The sequence below is a fragment of the Polistes canadensis genome, unplaced genomic scaffold (assembly GCF_001313835.1).
Source record: "Polistes canadensis isolate GaletaPanama2010 unplaced genomic scaffold, ASM131383v1 scaffold_107, whole genome shotgun sequence".
NCBI lineage: Eukaryota > Metazoa > Arthropoda > Insecta > Hymenoptera > Vespidae > Polistes > Polistes canadensis.
This window is the reverse complement of record NW_014569654.1, coordinates 256,951-276,978: the sequence shown is the minus strand read 5'-3', so window position 1 is coordinate 276,978 and position 20,028 is coordinate 256,951. Positions and strand designations below refer to the sequence as shown.

At 31.4% G+C, this 20,028-nt stretch overlaps 1 protein-coding gene across 50 annotated transcripts in view; it reads left to right on the top strand.

Moving 5' to 3' along the window:
* LOC106787588 (calcium-activated potassium channel slowpoke) overlaps positions 1-20,028 on the top strand; it is an 81,153-nt gene that overhangs the window by 46,722 nt on the left and 14,403 nt on the right. For 15 of the 50 annotated variants that reach the window (XM_014750056.1, XM_014750062.1, XM_014750049.1 and 12 more), the window contains exons 11-16: positions 1-91; positions 12,334-12,489; positions 12,686-12,762; positions 13,803-13,838; positions 16,646-16,714; positions 19,974-20,024. The exon at positions 1-91 is cut by the window's left edge. In XM_014750056.1, coding sequence (XP_014605542.1) covers positions 1-91; positions 12,334-12,489; positions 12,686-12,762; positions 13,803-13,838; positions 16,646-16,714; positions 19,974-20,024 — 480 coding nt within the window. Of the gene's footprint in view, positions 92-4,607; positions 4,721-12,333; positions 12,490-12,685; positions 12,763-13,802; positions 13,839-16,645; positions 16,715-19,973; positions 20,025-20,028 lie in introns of all 50 variants that reach the window. The other 35 variants (XM_014750079.1, XM_014750067.1, XM_014750076.1 and 32 more) reach the window with 13 other exon arrangements.

Here is a 20,028-nt window from a genome sequence, read left to right as displayed (position 1 = left end):
AGAATGACTACCTACGTGGAACTGGAATGGAGATGTACACCGAGACACTGAGCCCTACCTTCATTGGAATGCCTTTTGCGAGAGCCACTGAGTAAGTCGGTCCATGTGACCAATCAAAACAATCCAAAAAAAATTGATACATGTATCTCTGATTCAAGAGACGAGACCTACTTTATTAATATTAATATTGTTATTATTATTCCTTATGTATCTTTTTTTTTTATTTTTTTTTTATACGATATTAATCAATCGTTTAACTCTCATATTAAACAAAAAGTATAAAAAAGAAAAGCGAAGTCTTTAACTCATCTAGAACAAACTATCTTTAATCGATCGTGATCCGTGATCTCTATCATTTTATCTTTCTCTATCACTCTCCAATCGCTTTTTGTAATTAACTGTTCATCCTGATTAATCCTTCTAATTGAGGAGTGGATTAATTATACCGTTTTGTATTATTACTCGACAATTTAAATAGAAAAAATTAGAATTAAATATATATAATATATACACTTTTTTTTGTTCGCCTATAGAGGATCGTGATAAAAGCTATTTGAAATATTTATACATTTTTTAAAAAAATTCTAATATAGAAATGTTTACACAAATACGTTAAAAAGTATTATTTTATGTTAGAAAATATATGACTGTATTTAGGATGAAATCGTATCACTTTATTTTCTAATTGTAAAATATAAATTAGGACTAACAACGTCTATTGTCAGCCGTAGTCGAAAGAAATGCTAATAGCGTCTCGTTTAATTAAAAAATCTTTTTTCTCGAGTTGTTACCATTTGTTTCTCTTTGTTTTTTTTTCTTTCTTTCTTTCTTTCTTTCTTTCTCGACGACCACGACGTTTGCTGCGCATAGTATAACTCGTCTCTCTTCATACAAATGTCACTTCTTGTCTATCTTAAAGAGGAGGGAATTGAAAAAGGGCTCGGATGTCTCTTGAATCGGATAAAAAGCAAGCAACAATAAAATAAACACAGTATTAAAAAAAAAAAAAACAGAAAAAAAAGATATAAAAAAGAGATGAAGCTTCGCCTCGCCTATGTCTCTCACTACGCTATATATATATATATATATTATATATTATATATACATCTATATCTTCTACACGTACACATTATACACACATGGATATGTATATTTATAATTATGACGTAATATGGATATACATGGAACGTGTTTAACTTATATATTGTACAAATTCGTATCTGTGCTACACCTAGTCGATGTAAACCACCCCTACATCGCTTTAGTAACGTTTTTTCGTACTTTCACCTTTCTTTGCTATATACTACTACTATATATCTATATATATCTATATATCTATATATATATAGATATATATCTATATATATACACACACATACTATGTCTCTATTTAAATTTACACTTACGTAAGAAACCATACAGTAAGTCACAGAAGTACTCGTACCATTACGGCAAATTTGAAACAATTGATATATTTGCTCGTAATGCAATGTTTTCAAATTTTTATACAAAGAAACATATCTCTTAGGATTAATAAACTTGTCTATTGATATCAATTTTATTACTAAAAAGTATTTTATTGTAAGAGAAGTATAATTTTATACAAATGAAGAAAATAAATCATCAACTTAAAAAAATAAGATAATAGATCTTACGAATGTATATCCAATCATCTTCGAAACATTATAAAATGCAAAAATGGTCTAGCCACAAGTACTACTTAAAATTAAAATTATCTTATATATATATATCAATTTGAAAGTTTAATAATCCTAAATTAATTTCTGTGTAAATGCACTTTAAAACTTTGCATTGTATGCAAATATAAATTATTTAAAATTGACAGTACAGGCGAGTACGATTATTCCTACGACTAATTTTAAGTAGATAGTATACGTAAAGGATCTCGTCGGATCATAAAAAAACAAATTTGACTTATCGATTAAACTCGTCGAGAAAAAGAAATGAAAATAATCTTAACGAACGTATCTTCGTTAATAACCGTTATCAGAAATAGAATAAATATATACTTATAAAATAAAATATATTTAAATAGATAAGAAATATATTGTGACGTTGTTCCTTTGATATCAAAATTAGTATTTCATTTTGACATTGTTCGTTGGATATCAAAATTAGTATTTAAAAATGAAACAAATTCAATATCTTTCGGTAAATTATTAATATAACCTCAGGATATACCTTCATTAAAATTTATTTATTCTTCCAACTATAATAATATAATATTCATCTTTTCACAAATTTTTCTAATCTTCGAGTAGAATCGAGTAATCAAATACGTGATCTATAATTTAACGACAATCACCATACACAATAGTAATTGCACATATATACACGCGTCTAACATATATACGCAATTTGATATCGATCTATCGCATATACAAAATTATGTATACGTGTGTGTGTACACGAGAAGCAATAATCATACAACTACCTCCCTATCTACCTACCTACCTACCAACCAACAATAATAACAACAAGAAAAACAAGCAACAAATAGGAAGAGAGGTGGTAGTAGTGGATAACGGCGAAGCTGAATCGATCTCGTTAGCGTTCTCTTATTCCTACATTTTTTCAAATCGGTGTGCGCTGCTACGGTTAGTAAACGATAAACGTGTCTACATTCTTTCCGACATGACTATACAACGACACTAACAACGACGACGACGACGACGACGACGACGACGACAACGACGTCGAAAACGAGGACTCGCAATCGCCTTTAGGGGAGTCTTCGAGCGTGAAAGGAAAGTGCGCGCGGGCGCACAAGCGTGAAGAACTCCGAGAGAAAGCGGCTGTGCTTTCGCTCGATACGAATTTCGAGTAGAGAGAGAGAGAGAGAGAGAGAGAGAGAGAGAGAGAGAGAGAGAGAGAAAGAGAAAGAAAAAGAAAGAGAGAAAAAGAAAAAGAAAGAGAGAGAGGGAGAGAGAGAGAGAAACAGACAGACTCCAGCAGGATGGTAAAAGAAGAAGAAACAATAAAAAAAAGATTATACGATGATGAAAAGAAGGGAGGTTTTTCCTTTATTTAAGGTCTTTTTTTACAACTTATAATCTTTTTTTTTTTTCTTTCTCTCTCTCTCTCTCTCTCTCTCTCTCTCTCTCTCTCTCTCTCTCTCTCTTTTTCTTTCTTTCTCTTTCTCTTTCTGTTTCTTTCTCAATGTTCGTTTTTCCTTCTTTTTACGAGATTTTCGATGCCTACGAGTTTTTTTTTATTTTTTCACTTTTAATTGGAACGATCTAACATGATCGTTCTAACGAAGGAAAATGGAAGGAACTTTATGGAAATCGCGTTAAGTCGACTCGATTTCTCTTTCTCTCTCTTTCTTTTTCTCTTTATTTTTTTTTTTTGTGTCTCTCTGTCTCTCTCACTTTTATATCTTTTCTTTATTTTCTATCAGCTCGGAGTTTTCTTTTATCAAAATTTTGTTTTTTATATGTATATGAAAATGGCGATGTATATTCGTCGAGATTGAAAAAAAATTTTTTTCGTTTTAAAAATGCCCTTTTTTGCGTTAATCTAATCGATATAGATGAGAATATTTTAGAAATTATTAGCGACAACAAGAAATATTTTATACAATGATCCCGAATTTTCTACGTTCTCACTGATTATTTTTCGTATTTGTGTATGTCGATTAAAATTGAACGAACTATGTGTATTGATGATGTATCCGAAAGGGTTGTACAACTGAATCGAAATTGATTTAACATGTAAAAATACATTACATCGATAAAAATAGAATAACATATTTTCATTTGAAGCCTTGTTTTTTGAGAAAATCGTTCTCGTTGTGTTTATGTTTCCAGTGACGTATCAGCTGTAAAAACATTTTCTTTTGATTACACTTTCGAATTCATTGTTCTATGTAATGTTTAACATTTCACCTTCAACCGCTCTACTTATTTTCCCTTTTAGTTTAGTTTGTTTCTATCGGTCTAACTGCGAGGATGACACGTGCGGAAACAACTAAATATTTCATACAATACGATTTTCAAATCTTCTTCATTTGTACAAAAGTGGTATAAAATAACAGAACAAGAATTCATTAAGTACGGGGATTTTTTCATAATTATCATTAATCAGGTAATAACAGAAGATATTTTAATTTAAAATTATCGAAAACGATTTTCTCGAAAACATTCTTTCAAACGAACAAAATGTTACTCCTTTTTATCGATTTATACTTATATATAGAATCACCCCTTGTAAACAACACACCCTGTATAATACGAGTAAGGCCAACATTTATCTATGAATCTATCTTTCTTTTCTCTTTCTCTCTCTCTCTCTCTCTCTCTCTCTCTCTCTCTCTCTCTCTCTTTCTCTCTTTCTCTCTACCACTGTTGATTTCGAGAAAAGCAAGAGCCATATATTATATATTATCGTCTCGCTTTATTTTTCTCTGATATTTCCTTGTATCCCCAGAAAAACCCTTGTCCCCCTTATTCCCCTTTTTGGGCCGACTACAAATTTTCTTAAATAATGTACGCGATCGTTCTCGTGACGAGTGTCCCATTCACGTTCTGTACACGGTGCTTCTTGAAAGGTTTGATGACGTGGAGCCTGGTTGGTTGGTGTTTCAGTCTCCGGATACTCAGGCATGGCAGAATGATTACCTGCAAGGCACGGGCTGCGAGATGTACACGGAAACCCTCTCCCCGTCCTTTACCGGGATGACATTTCCCCAAGCCAGCGAGTAAGTTCTCGCTGCACATCAGCTGCAATACTCGCGAACATCACCAACGACACATTCACATACACGTACATTAATACACACGCACAAACGCATAATTTGCATACGTATACTTACGGAATGACGACGATAACGACAAAGACGAAGACAGCAATTATATTCGGTATAATAACTACGTTTTAATTCATTATAGAGAGAAAATGCTCGATCGTTGTGTGTTTGGACTGTTAACGAGTTTAAATTCGCATTAAATTATATTTTTTATCTTTTCTTTTGATTTTTGTTTTATTTATTTTTTTTTTCGTTTTTAATTAGACTTAATAACGTCACATGTATACACAGGACACACGCATACACACACACACACACACACACACACACACATACACGTACATTTACATATTTATACACGAACACAGTTTGCAACACTCGACGACATTCGAATGCGATTCTATTATATCTTTCTTCATATTGTGTAGATTTCTTACATTTTTTTATATGTATATTATACTTGTGGATATTTCCATGTTACGATAAAGCAGTGTATTACATAGGGCGGATTATTTAAATGAGAACGTTCGAAAATTGTATGCGTCGAGTTTTCGTAAAGAAAAAAAAAAAAAAAGGATTTTTTCTTTTTTTCCTTCTTTTTCTTCGATATTTTTTTTCTCTCTCTCTCTCTCGCTCTCTCTCTCTCATGAAGCTTGTTTTATCGTCCCAGAGCATATTTAAACGAGGAGGAAGTTATTTTTTGTTTCCTTGGATCAACAAACGTTCTCATTTAAATTAGCGTACCTGTGTTGCCTGCTCGGGCCTTCACCTCGGCCTTTTTTGATTCACGAGTGAACTCTTACAAACGTTTTTTATCTTTTTTTTGTTTCTTACTTTTCTCTTCCTTTTCTCTCTCTCTCTCTCTCTCTTTCTCTCTCTCTATCTATCTATCTCTCTATCTCTCTATCTCTCTCTTTTTTCTCTTTCTCTTTATCTTTAACTTTATCTCTCACTCTTTTTCTCTCTTTCTTTCTCTCTCACTATTTCTATCTATGATATTTTCCCTATTTATTTTTACGTAGATGCATTTTGTCTCTATATCCTTTTCTTTTTTTTTTTTTTTTTTTAATAATTGTTTCGTGTTTAATTTTTATTTATCTTTTTTCCTTGGGTATGCCTTTAGGCCTGTTTCTCGTTTTTTTTCGTCTACTTAAATAAATGCCCCGGTCATTCTCTTTTCGAATTTTAAATTTTTCTTTCCTTTTCAATTTCTTTTTTTAAGGGGAATTTTTGTTTCTATTTATTATGAATTTGCACATTTTCATCTCTCTCTCTCTTTCTCTCTCTCTCTCTCTCTTTTCCTCTCTCCTTTTTGTTTTTTGTTTTTTTTTTTCGTTTTTGTAATCTAATTTCGATCAGTAGAATTAGATACGGATGAGAACATAGATTCCATTTGTATATCTTATCGACGATTAATTTGTTTATCTAGAACAAATACCGTGTGTTAATCAATTAGATTTCATAAATAACGTCATCTCGTGGAATCTACGTAATCGTTCGTGAACAAAATTCTAGTATTTATTGTATATCGTATTTTGCTTAGGCGATTAAATTTTTCACGGCACGAAGTATTTTGAGAAATGAAATCGTAGTAATTAGTGAGTTGTTATTTCTTCTTTATTATTTTTTTTTTGTACATTCTCTTCCTTTTTTTTCCATCAAATATGTAAATTTTTATTTTCCAAATAGAAAAGTACGATCCCCGAATAGACAAGAAAAAACACGGCAGAGTTTTCACGTACAAAATATTTTTCTTTTCAAATTTTATAAATATATACCTGAATAATACATACATATATATGTATGTATTACTAGTTATCCTATTTTTGACGGCATACGTTTAGCGACATATTTGAATTAGTAATGAATTTGATTTATATATATATATATATATATATTATTAATACACCTATTTTAGCATGAATTCGCATGTATAAACCCTTACGGGATTTATATATGTAGGTCAGAGATTCCCAAAGTGAACGTCAAGTTGAAATATTTAAATATGAGTGTAGCTTACATATTCATTAGGTGAGTTTCACTCATCGAGGTTCGTCGTATGAACAATTCAAAGTAGTAGTAGTAGTAGTAGTAGTAATAGTATTCATTTAAGAGATCACACATAAATGATAATTTTTTTCTCCCTTTATTTTTCTTAGCTCTCACACACAAATGTGTATTATCATTATTATTATTATTATTAAAATATATATTAAGAATCGATTAATATGTGCGTTAAAAAATTGTTACGCGAGTAATTATGATTTACCAATTAATTCATATTTTTAAACGTAAACACACACACACACGGACACACGCACACAACGTTATTTGTAATTAAAACATTTATTTTAATATACTCGTCAAATTTTCGAATAAATTTCTATATTATATGTAGGTCAATCTCCATTGCGTTATGCATTATTCAAAACAAATTTGCAAAATTAATATAGGTCAGTAATGTTTTTAAATAGAGAGACCTCTGACCCCCTCCCCCTTCTCACATTCACGTACTGAATATTTTTAGTATTGAAAATGATAAATATTTCCATGATTTTTATAAGTCAGAAAGATATATTTATGTAGTATGAATTAGATTAATATGTTTTTTTTTTTTCTTTTTTAATACCAATGTGTCTTACAATAAAATAAAAATTTGTACACATTAGTATTAAAACGAGATATTATATTATACACACACATATACAAAAATCGAATCTATAATTAAAAACATTGTTTCGATAATACGTTTTAATTTTTTTTTTTCATATAAAATAATTGTCTTATTTAAATAGAAAATCTATTTTGAAATTGGGTGGATGTTAACATCATAACAGTTTGTGAGATTGCTAATTTGGAGAATAATCAGTAATTACGAATGTATTGTATGATTTCATTAGTAAATTGAAATATTCTATATTAATATATATATTCGTTAGTAAAATATATGATTTAATCTACATTAATACTGTTTAAATTGCATTAACGTAATAAGTAATAATATCTCGTTAAACATTCGTATTCATTTTTATTTTTCGATTCGATATTTTTATGATACGTTGCCGAAATAAAAATAAAAAAAAACGTGTGCTGATATATGTAATTTTTGCGAGTAATTAGGATAACCAATTTCATTGTATTGTATAGAAATATATATTGAATTATTTTATTCTCGAGTTAAAAAAGAAAAAAAAAATACATACGAGCATGGTCACACTTAAACAATGTTTATATTCAATTTTATTTATTATGTTTCATTCTGATACGTTTATTTGAACATAGTGGTCTCTTTCGCAGTTTAGTTTCAACTTTCTTCGTGTCAACATCTTTTGATTTCTCTCGTATTAAAGTAAATTTTCGAAATATTAGATTAGATTTTTAACGAAATGAGATAGGAGGGTTGCGAATGGTGGAATTTTGTGCAGAAATGGGAAACATTAGAATAAGATTCGAATATGATATTGCAAATAATTATTGTGTGAACAATGAATATTTTATTTTATATTTTATATTTTTTGTTTTCTAAAAGGCATGTGTCTTTTATATTTTCATGTAGCATTACTATTTAATATTTTTTTGTTATCGAATGCGAACATTCTTCTTCTTTTTCTACTTCTTCTTCTTCTTCTTCTTCTTTTTCTTTTTCTTCTTTTGATACAAGCATGCAAGCTGTATTACTATGTATGTAGAGAATATCATAAAAGATTCTTTTCGTTGTGACGTGCATCGAATGGATTATGGAATTTATTATTATTCTAATTATTATTCGCGCCTATTTATAATCACAAGAGCCTCGACACCTGAATTTCATTTGATTATTCTTCGAGATGTGATAAAGGAAATAATTAGTATAATTAGAGAAAAAAAGAAGAAAAAATAAATTAAAGTAAATGAAATTAAGATGTACTACAAAAAACAAAATGTATATTCGAAAGTCTCGTTTCCTTTCTCACGTTTTTCGAATCAGATTTCTATAAAATAATTACGTAGAATTTAGAAGGACAGAGATTTAGATGGCGAATGCGATGTGTTACGCTTAGATCATCGAGAATGATTTGCATCGAGACTCGGAGTACTGCGAGAAAGGAGAATTCGCACGAAACGAGCATGCCAATCCTAATATAACATTAGTATTGCAACAAATTTATTATTACCGTTAAATAAAAAAAAAAAAAAAACGTGAAATAAAATTTACAAGATTTAACTAACGACACTTATAGTAAACGCATATCTACTACGTTTTATGTTCTACGTATCTATTCGATATCAGAATAAGAGAAAAACGTTTCTATCTAGATTTATATATAGGAGGGAAAAATAAAATTCTATCTTAGCAACATTTTTTTCGACAATGGCCGAACGATTTTTTATGGATCTACGACATTCGTATGCATTACTATTTTTTCTTATCTAACATAAGAAAATTCATTTCTCTATCCAGACGTAGTAGCTTTGTTTTATCTATACATACTTTGGGCACATATCAAAAGTCGTATATTTTTTTCTTCGTAAAGATAAACTTTTAGCTCTCCATAAAACCATCCAAAAGAAACAACAGCAATCACCAACCTAACCACCGTTTACAATCGACCTAAAATTACTCGTCCTGTATTACCCCATACTTTGACTCGATATATTCTTAATTCGATTTTACGATTTATTATTATCATTACTGTATTGTTCTCTTTCTATTGCTCTCTTTCTCTCTCTCTCTCTCTCTTTCTCTCTCTATTTATCTATTTTTATCTTTATCTTTCTCTCTCCCTCTCTCTCTCTCTATATATATATATATATAAATATATATATAAATAAATTAATTATATACCATGACACACAACTTGGCAAATTAGTGTGAAACGTTGAAATAATTGTAGCATATAAACACGGCACAGATATAAATAAATTAACTAGTCTGTCACTCCTATATGTATTATAATTACAATGTAAGATAGTTATTTCGATTTCTTTATTTATTTATTTCTACGCTTACTCGTTAATTTAGCATTACATACTTACTTCTATATGATTAATAACATTTTACACACACATTGAGACGAGTTCACCTCGCATACAGTAGCAGTTTCTCTCGAGTTTCTCAAGCGTGATATTAGGAAGTAGTAGCGTAGATTAGAAACGCGACACCACCACCACCACCACCACCACCACCACCACCATTACTACTAGCAGTGGTAGTAGTAGTTGTAATAGTAGTAACACTAGTAGCACGAATGTCAGCACACCCTTCGTTATACGTTCGCATGACGATTCCATTGTCGTAGTTGTTCGATGTTCCTAATTGTTCCTGTAGTCTGCATCCCCCTTTCCCCACCACTCACCCCTTCTTCAATTCGCTCGCATGGCGCTTTCGCAAGAATGTCATTTACGTGGCTTACCACCCCCGTTTTTTGCATGACGAATGCTTCTCTTCACCTTCCCTCTCTTTCTCTTTCTCTCTTTCTCTCTCTCTTTCTCTTTCTTTCTCTCTCTATCTCTCTTTTTATCTCTTTCTTTATCTCTCATACTATATTTACCCGAGGACACATTACAGAGTACTAATTCACATTTGAGTAAAAAATGTTCTCCTTTTCTTATTAGATCATTTACAATGCGTGTTTTAAGACACGAAGATAAAAAAAATACAAAAATATATATCTTCGTGCATATTTAAAAGTCATAATAAGCGACCTTCTCTGTAATGGGCTCTACTTTTCTTTTCCATTTCTTCTATTTCGTTTTTCTTTAAATTTTTCGTTTCTTTTCTTTCTTTTAAACTTACGTAATACGTGTGTATATATTCATACATTCATTAGTTCATTCATTCATTCATTCATTCATTCGTATAAATCTCATACATACAAAGTATATATACATACTTAGATACATGGCTACGTGATATATGTATACTTTGTTGATCTTTCGCACTTTTTGTTCGCACGACTCGCTTTAATTCTTTAACGAGCAATTACGTTTTCTTTTACAGTGACGCGCTGTATACAGTACGACGTTACTCTTTCATTCTTTTTTACGATCTCCGAGTTGTTATCTATGCTCGTTTCAGTATAATGGCAAGTCGTAGCGTTTTATGTGAGAAACTAGTACATACTACATGCATACATACATACATACATATACATACATACATACGTGACAGAGAAAAGGGTTGACTCGACTTTAATCACGAAGGGATTGAGAGTCTAGACCAGTGGTGCGCAAATTATTTATAATTGTCATCGTTTCGTTCTTTATTGACTGAAATTTCACCCGAGTCTTACATTTTTTCCGCGAACGTAAAGATGGTATTAATAAAAATATTTCTCAGTTTTTATAATTTCGAAAGAAAACGAAAAAATAGAGACAATTCATTCCTTTCGCGAATGAGATTATTTCTATGCATAAGATTCATGAAAATGTCAAAATTCTTATTTAACATTTGTTTTAAATCTCATATCAGTGAATATAAGAGAGAAAGTACAATAATAATAATAATAATAATAATGAAATAACTTATACTTTAAATGTGATTATTTCGATATAGAAAATTCATGAAGATTTCTCACGTGCATTTTGATGAAGATAATCTATGAAAATTATTAAAAATTGTCTAAAAATTAAGATTTACAGTTTGTGTACCACTGACATCTAGACGTAAGACTTGTTTTTCGAGAAAATTTGTGATCCAGTAGACGTCTATACGATGTATGAGACTCCCTATCGATAGTCGAGTGATTCCACTCAGAACGTAATTAAAAAAAGTCTTTCGAATGTGATCGTCGTACGGATATTGAAACTCGTTGGAAAAAAAAAAGATGTGTCTTCTTTTGCATTATAATTTTTTTTCTATTTTTTTTTTTTATTTTATCACAGGAACACGATGATCTCGATTTCGATTTTGTAAAAAGAAAAAAAAAATCGATGATACCAACGCGAAAGTTTCACTATCCTTTTATTATTACAACGAAATGACAGTAACGATCGATGCTATGCGAGTCATCCTTTTAATTGCTTTCTCTTTCTTCTTTTTCAGACTTAAGTAGGTATATACACGTATACATATACACACATATACATGCATTACGTACATAGAAATCGTGAAACTGGGACTCGCTTGCATCGATCGTCTCTCTCTCTTTCTCTCTTACGCTTTTCCGTGTTATTTACGAATCATTTATTTAAAGTCGACGAGTGCATTTTCATTGTGTTCAGTATAAGTGGCACGTAATCTACGAGGTGGCTCTTAAAAAGAATAATTTCGTAGTAGTTTAGTAAAACAAGAGTTATTTTTTGTTTTTTTCTTTTTTCACAAAAAGAAATATAATATTTTCTACGATTTTCTATCGATGAATCGAGGAACGTAATTTAGCCACCTCGTAGAGAACCATTTGCTTTTTACCTATAACCTAATCGCATAAATATAATATCGTTCGCAAGTAATCGTTTAGTCGATGTTTTGCAATAGAGATTAGACATACACATATTATATCTTAATAGTTGTTTTGTGTTTGTAACGTGTTTTATTGGATGAAAAACAAAAATCTGGACAAATATTACGCGTAAACGTATCATAGGTTGTGCTTCACGAAACTGAAGCTGCTCCTGTTGGCGATTGAGATCAAGGGCGAGGGAGGTGTCGACAGTAAAATCTCGATTAATCCACGTGGTGCCAAAATCGCTGCAAATACTCAGGGATTCTTTATCGCTCAATCCGCGGACGAAGTCAAGCGGTAAGTTTTGTAACAAAATAATTATGTCCTTACGAAAAAATTAATTTAAAGAACGATTCTTTTTTTTTTCTCCAAGAAAAACAAAGTAAATGACAAATTATTATTCATGATATATAGATTAATTAACAAGAAAAATTATTTAACAAAAGAAAATCGATTAATTAATCTTCTCTCTCTCTCTTGTTTTCATTTTCAGGGCGTGGTTCTATTGCAAAGCATGCCACGATGAAATTAAAGACGAGACACTAATCAAGAAATGCAAGTGCAAAAACTGTAAGTCTTTCCAGTCATTGATCTATTATCTATAATTCAAGTATATACCAATCATACTAAATGCAAGAAAAAAAAAAATAATACTTTCTTTAAATTTTAACAAAGATAAAAGAAAAAAACAAAAGAAATAATGAATCTTTATCAAATTTCTTCTGCCAACTAATTCAATTCGGATCGTTTTTGACAGAGATACCGAGTGCATAACGCGATAATACGATAACGATACGAGTGTCTGTGCACGAGGTAATATATATAATAACATTTGGAAGGGTGCATAAAACAATATAAAAAAAAGAACGTCGAAAGGCAAAAAGCGAAGCTTAAATCGGCCCTATTTATTCTTCTTGTTATATTATTATTATTATTATTATTATTATTATTATTTTCATCATCGTCATTACTATTATTATTCTTATTATTCTTATCATTACAAGTATTAAAATATTACCATACTTATATTTAATATTTCTAACGATAGAATATATATATATCAAATGATATTTCTTCCACAAATTATATTTTATTTCTCTCATCGATAAACTCGCGCCTGATTCATATATATACAATATATATTATATATATTTTATTTAGAGATATAGAAATACCTGCTTAGACAAAAACCGATTTTAAATCGATTTACAATTAGAATATTGTGTACGATCCGACAAACACTGCGCAATATGCTTTCTTCTCACCCAACTAATTAATATTCTTTTCTATATTACTAAACCTTCTATCTCTGTCTGTCTGTCTGTCTGTCTGTCTCTCTCTCTCTCTCTCTCTCTCTCTCTCTCTCTCTCTCTCTCTTTCTCTCTTGCTCTTTCTCGTGCTTCCCTCTCTTTTTCTCCTTCTCTTTCTCTTTCTTTCTTTCTTTCTGTTTTTTTATTCTCTAACAATCAACCCTCAAAACGAGAAATCCATCCTTTATATTTAATAATCTATTATGTTTGTGTACTATATTAAGAGACGTTTCAGTAATAACTGCGACGATTAACCGTGTGACATAATTATGACCACTTTATTTATCATATATGATTTAGTGGGGCAGCAGCAGCGCTCTTGGGGCCGGGACTTAGGTAACGTCTTACACACGCTCGCTTGGTCTGATAATAGACATTCTTTCACCCTGTCGTCTAACAATTGTTTCATTTCTTTTTTGTTCATTTCGTCGTTATCTTCTTCTTTGAACCCTCTTCTACCCTTTTCTGCAAAAGATTTCTTTCTTATTCTCCTATTCTTTTACACTATACTGGCCAAAAGATCGTTATTCTTCTTCTTCTTCTACTTCTTCTTCTTCTTCTTTTTCTTCTCTGCTGTATCACTATCCTGACTATGCTATATCTTTTTCTCTGTATCTATTTGTCTCTATTTTCTACTTGCGTTTTTACAACCCTTCTGTTTGAAATGTCTATCTGTATATGGCATACTACCTGCAAGTTTCCCGTTTCTCTTTCTCTCGCTCTTTCTCTGTCTTCTTCTTCTTCTTCTTCTTGTTACTTCCTCCCCCTACCCTGCCTCTATCTCTTTCTCTCTCTCTCTCTCTCTCTCTCTCTCTCTCTCTCTCTCTCTCTGTTACTGTTTTTCTTTATCTTCTGTATCTATATCTATATCTATATCTATCTATCTCTCTCTGTACATTTTCCTATCTGTGCCCCACGAGAATGCGAATGCTTCTAAATTTCTAACTAGCCACTCAAATTTGCGTGCGTGTGAGCGCACCCGTGTGTGTGTGTGTGTGTGTGTGTGTGAGACAATGAGCAAAATTTAATTGCGTGATCAAAAAAAAAAAATAAAAGGAGAAAGAAGTATGCAAATCGAAGCAATAATTTTTAAATTGCTGTCGAACAAGGACAATGACTGTAACAATGATGACTACAATGACGACGACAACGACGACGACAATGACCACGATGACGAAGAACACAATGCAATAATATTGTCTTACGATGAGTATCAAATTTTTTTAATTTATATTCTACAAGTACACACAAACGTTTAACTTTTTATCGTTACAATTCTTCGAGGTGGAAAATTTGTTTAAACAATAAAATAAAAAAAGGAAATGTGTTGAGAACGAACAGAATGATCGATAGTTCGATGAATTTTTCTAATAAATAATAATTCTAAGATCATAATAAATTGACCGATTTATACGACACAAGTGAGACACGTGATTCTCTAATACATTTGTCAGCTGGCCTGGCATGACCACCTGACTATCCCACTGAAAAAATTAGCCTGCACTATAGTGTGTGCTCTTCTCGTTCGTTCGTTTTTGCATGCATGACTATAGTTCCCGATACGGTTTTCTTTAACGCCTTACTTGGTATGGATTTGGCACTTACTTGGTATTCATACTTACTACAGTATGATAGCTTCACGTAATGTTACTGTTAACAGTTATACCCTCTGCAATCTACAATCTCTATTTTTTCTCTTCATCACATTTTCTCTCTCTCTCTCTCTCTCTCTCTCTTTCTCTCTCTTTCCCTTATCTGTCTTTCTCTATTTCGTATTTCTTTTCCTTCTCTTTTTTTCATTTCTACATCCTTATTTCCATTTCTTTTAACTTTTCCCTTCATCTCTTATCTCTCTCCACACCCCCACTTTGTATCTCTCTCTCTTACTATATTTCTTTCTCTCTATCTCTAACTATCTTTTTCTGTCTATCTATTTCTATCTTTCTATCTCTCTGTTTCATCTTAATCTACCCTACTCTAAATCGAGCGAAATTATCGCCGATAAAAAGTCAAATTCGATTTCGTATTGCGCGCGAGATCGAAAAATGATAATATCTTTGAAAAATACTGTGGTTTGTTATAAAATTCAAACGATATTACGTCGTCGTCGGTTGCAATCACGCCAATGAATCACACTAAAGTATGTTTTTAAAGAGAAAGAGGAACGAAAATTGAAATACTCGACTTTCACATGCACGCATTCTCACACACACCACGTACATTTTAAGTACACGTAATAGGATATTTTCGATTCAACGAATGGACAGGAATTTTCACAACCCTAATTGCCGCAATCCCTATTCTTTATAGATAATAAATCTAAATCGATTAAAAATGTAATCGGACATCGTATCGTTGTATTTAATTAAGATCGTTAAATATAACAAAATCTGTTTACGAAGATCACACAATTCACATTGAACACTTAAACGTTGTCCTAAACCCTGGGCAATGAGACGATTTTCGTTAAACTATCGGTCAACTAACTCCTAAGGTTTCAGTTAATTATATTATTCCAGGTATCGAAAGTCTCGAAGAGAATATGAGAGAACGTCGAAGGTAATCGTCGAACTTGTAATTCCTATCGTCCATTTTTCAACGTTTAACGATTATCTCTGTTCATATATTGTTTTTCGATTGTTCTTTTTTTTTTTCATTCGTTCTTTTCTTTTTTACAAATCCCTTTTGACAGCGTAATCGTCAGGAAAGTATTCCAACCGTCGTGTTGTCATAAAATATATCTGATCCTAAATGTTCAAAGTATAAACTTCTCAAAAGCTTTTCTTTTTTATTAAAATTTATTAACTTTTTCGGTTGATCTACTTCTCACTATTTCTATCTCTCCTCTCTCTCTCTATCTTTCTTACTTTCTTTTTTTTCGATCTAATCTAATTGTAAGTATACTAATTCGAAGCTTTTTAGAAGTTTACTCATTTCCACTTTTGTATCTTTCTACCTTTAGCGTGTTCTCGTCTTCTCGTACGCACATATCTTTATTGATTTTCGTAAAGATCTAACGATTGTGTCTATATGTTTAAATAATATTCTCCTAGATGCACACAGCCTTCAATCCCCCTTTTTGTCTCTATTTCTTGATCTCTATTTACGAACCCGCCTCCGGGTCGATCGCTGAATTTTTCCAGATGTGGGGATGATGATGATGCAGACTGGCATGGTGAAGGGAAACACTGCCTACAGCAGTTACTTAGATGGTACGCCTGTTTCTACCAACCTCTTGTTTCCCCTTTTCCAATCCTTACAATTATCCTATTCAAAAAATATTATTTGTCAGAATTAAAATAACACAATAATAATAATAATAATAATAATTATAATATTATTGTATTGATCGACAAATTTCAATTGTTAAATTATTCTGACAAATTATTTTTATTGTTCTTATAAATCATTATACCTGATTCCTTCACGTTCCTTAACTTTTCTCTTTATGTCTCTCTCTCTCTCTCTCTCTCTCTTTCTCTTTCTCTTCGTTTCACCTTCACCAAAAATGATTGAATTCGCACACAAAGTTTTTGTATGTGTCATTATAAAGAAAAAAAAAACAATTCCAGACAAGATGAAGTAAGTAATAATCGTTTACCTCATCTTATCTGTAAGAATTTGTTCCATTACTTCGTTACTTGAGATACTATTTCAATTCGTAATGTATGATTTATTCGGCTTTTGCAAGAGCTATTAGTATAGCAGTGTCTCGAGTATCTTCGAAGCATCATAATCGCTATTGTTTTTCTCTTTTTTTATTTTAATCAAATTTAAAATGTTTTAGATTAATTAAAACGAGTCGGTTAATGACGCGTGAGAGACAACTAAAAAAAAAGTTCGCTTATGTTAGATTAATCTGCAACAAAATATATATATACATAAAAAAAATAAAAATGCGCAAATTATTTCATGCTGAAGCATGTTGTTACTTCGAACATTTTTATATGATTCTCTTTCTTACTCTATCTTTCTCTATTTTTCTCTCTCTGTGTTTACACATATTGTTAGTGCCTGCGACGTATCACTGATCGACGAAAACTTATTGCCCGTTTTTTAAGTTTTACTATTTGATTAATTCGTTTTGTTAGATTATTTTTATTTTATTTTTTTTTTTTTTCAATTTATTTTGTTTTTCATTACATTTACAGGCTTGCTATTAATTGTTGTAATTAATCGTCGCTTCGGTGTGCTTTCGCCGAATTAATTCGATCGGCTGATTTCACTTTAATCGTTCAATATAAACTATAACAATAAGTTAACACGAATTTCTGATAACACTATCACGCTAATTGTTGTGCGTACTACAAAATTTCCTTCTATATATTTTTTTAATTATTTTTTCCCCTTTCTTTTCCCCAGCTAAACCTTTGCCGCAGCTTTGACCACGCCGATTCGATCATACTTTCTTTTTATATTATACCTAAAAAGAAAAATAAAGGAAAAGAAAATAAATTCAAAAGCGAATACTCGAATCGGCGCGTTCATTCTAATGTACATGCATTTCTAAGCCTTTCCTATTCTAATTCTAATCGTTTATATTATAATGTTCTTCTCTCAACAAAATAATAGTATATTTATACTTTATAATGTGTTATATGTATTTACGTAAATCGCAATAACAGCGTATTAATTGTTAATAGACTTTAGCAAATCAGCTCTGACCAAGGCGTTGCCAATATACGATCGTTCTAGTTGTAACAAGCGAGTCATAAAATCTATCGATTATCCATCCCACTCTTTTCTCTCTCTCTCTCTCTCTCTCTCTCTCTCTCTCTCTCTCTCTCTCTTTCTATCTATATAAACTTTGATAGGACCCTCATAACGTCTTATTTACCAGCGCGATGTGTGTACGAGCAACCATTTAACAAATTATGATGGTTAATTGCGATCTTATCCTCATAGTTCCCAAGTGTATCCTATGTAATATGTATAGATAGTATTTAGGTATGAACGTATGTATGTATGTATGTATGTATGTATGTATGTATGTATGTATGTAAAATTAGAAGCATCCATTAACCTTGACTTGAGACACGTTCATAAAACTCTGACACACAAAGGCCTTTGGATGACGATCTCTCATCGTCGTGCAACTCTGTAACCTATTTTTATTCTTCTTCTTCTTCTTCTTCTTCTTCATCTTCTTTTTCTTCTTATTACTATTATTATTTTCTTCTCAAGCAAGAATAATCTTATGGTCCTTATTAAATATGAAAAAAATAAAAGACGAGATTTTTCGAAATACATTATCGATGCCCAGGGTTTATCAAACACACCCACTTTGAAAAATATCTAATACTAATACTTTTTGTATTAGAAATACGAAACATTCTCAATGGATCAGCATACTATAAAGTAATACATAAATATACCTACGACGTGTGTATTATTATAATACATGAACATCGACACATATTTAATCGTATATCAGCATCAACATTAAAAATCATTAAGCGATTATTACATAAACAATAATAAATCATAACATCGACACACACCGTTCTAATCTCTGTTAGTCTTTTCAATCGTAACTGACAAGCATTGATGAAGGTTCCTTAAGTGGTCGACTCTCAGGTGTCTACTTAGTCCGTACTACTTCTTTGACTCGAGATTCAAACGAGAAGAGTTTGTATACCCTTCGAGAGCTCTTTACCAACTCGATTCGTAAAGAATACAAGTCACTTGTAAGAAAGTTAGCAACGATTATAATATTTCTTTTAATTATTAATCCATACTTTTTGAGTAGAAGAAATTATTCGGCTCGTCATGCCTGTGTTATTTGTGTCAAACAAACCTCAACCACTTACCCTCCGCCCTTATAACCTTATCCAACAATTTCCTCATTTGCGTAACTTCGTCTTACGTGGTCTGAATATCTAGCAAACTAGAAAGGCCCATTTTATCCGCTGAGAGAGCAAACAATTTAAATGTCTACGAATAATAATATTTGTACGTACAACAGAGATCACACCCAGTTCCACCACTTTTCGTAGAAATTAATTGTGCACATGCATTTTAAACAAAATGCCAAATGTTCTTTCTTCGTATATCTCTGATGTTATAATAAGTGGGGTCTATATGAGAGAACAACAAAAAGAATTAATTCTTTAATTTAAATGTGACAATGCCGATATCGATATATTGTTTTAATTTACATCGAACGTCCACGTGGAAGAAATTTAATCGATCGTACTTTCAATTAATCTCGAAGCAATTATTATTATATTCAATATTGAAATGTTATTATCAAGAATTAATTTAATATACGATAGATTTAGATTTTTATTCCTTCGTGTGTGTGTGTGTTTTTTTTTCCTTTTTTTTTTTTTTTTTTCAATCTATACCGACAGCGACACACGTCGATCTTTAGACCCTCGGATTTCCCTTCACGCATTGTAAACCTCGTATATAGGTTGACATTATTTTGGTGTGACAACTAACAGCTCTGGTTCTCCTCCCTCCGGGCAGTGGCCACATTCCGGAAAGGCGTGCGAGCTGTTCAAATGGTCGGAAGAGCAAGTAT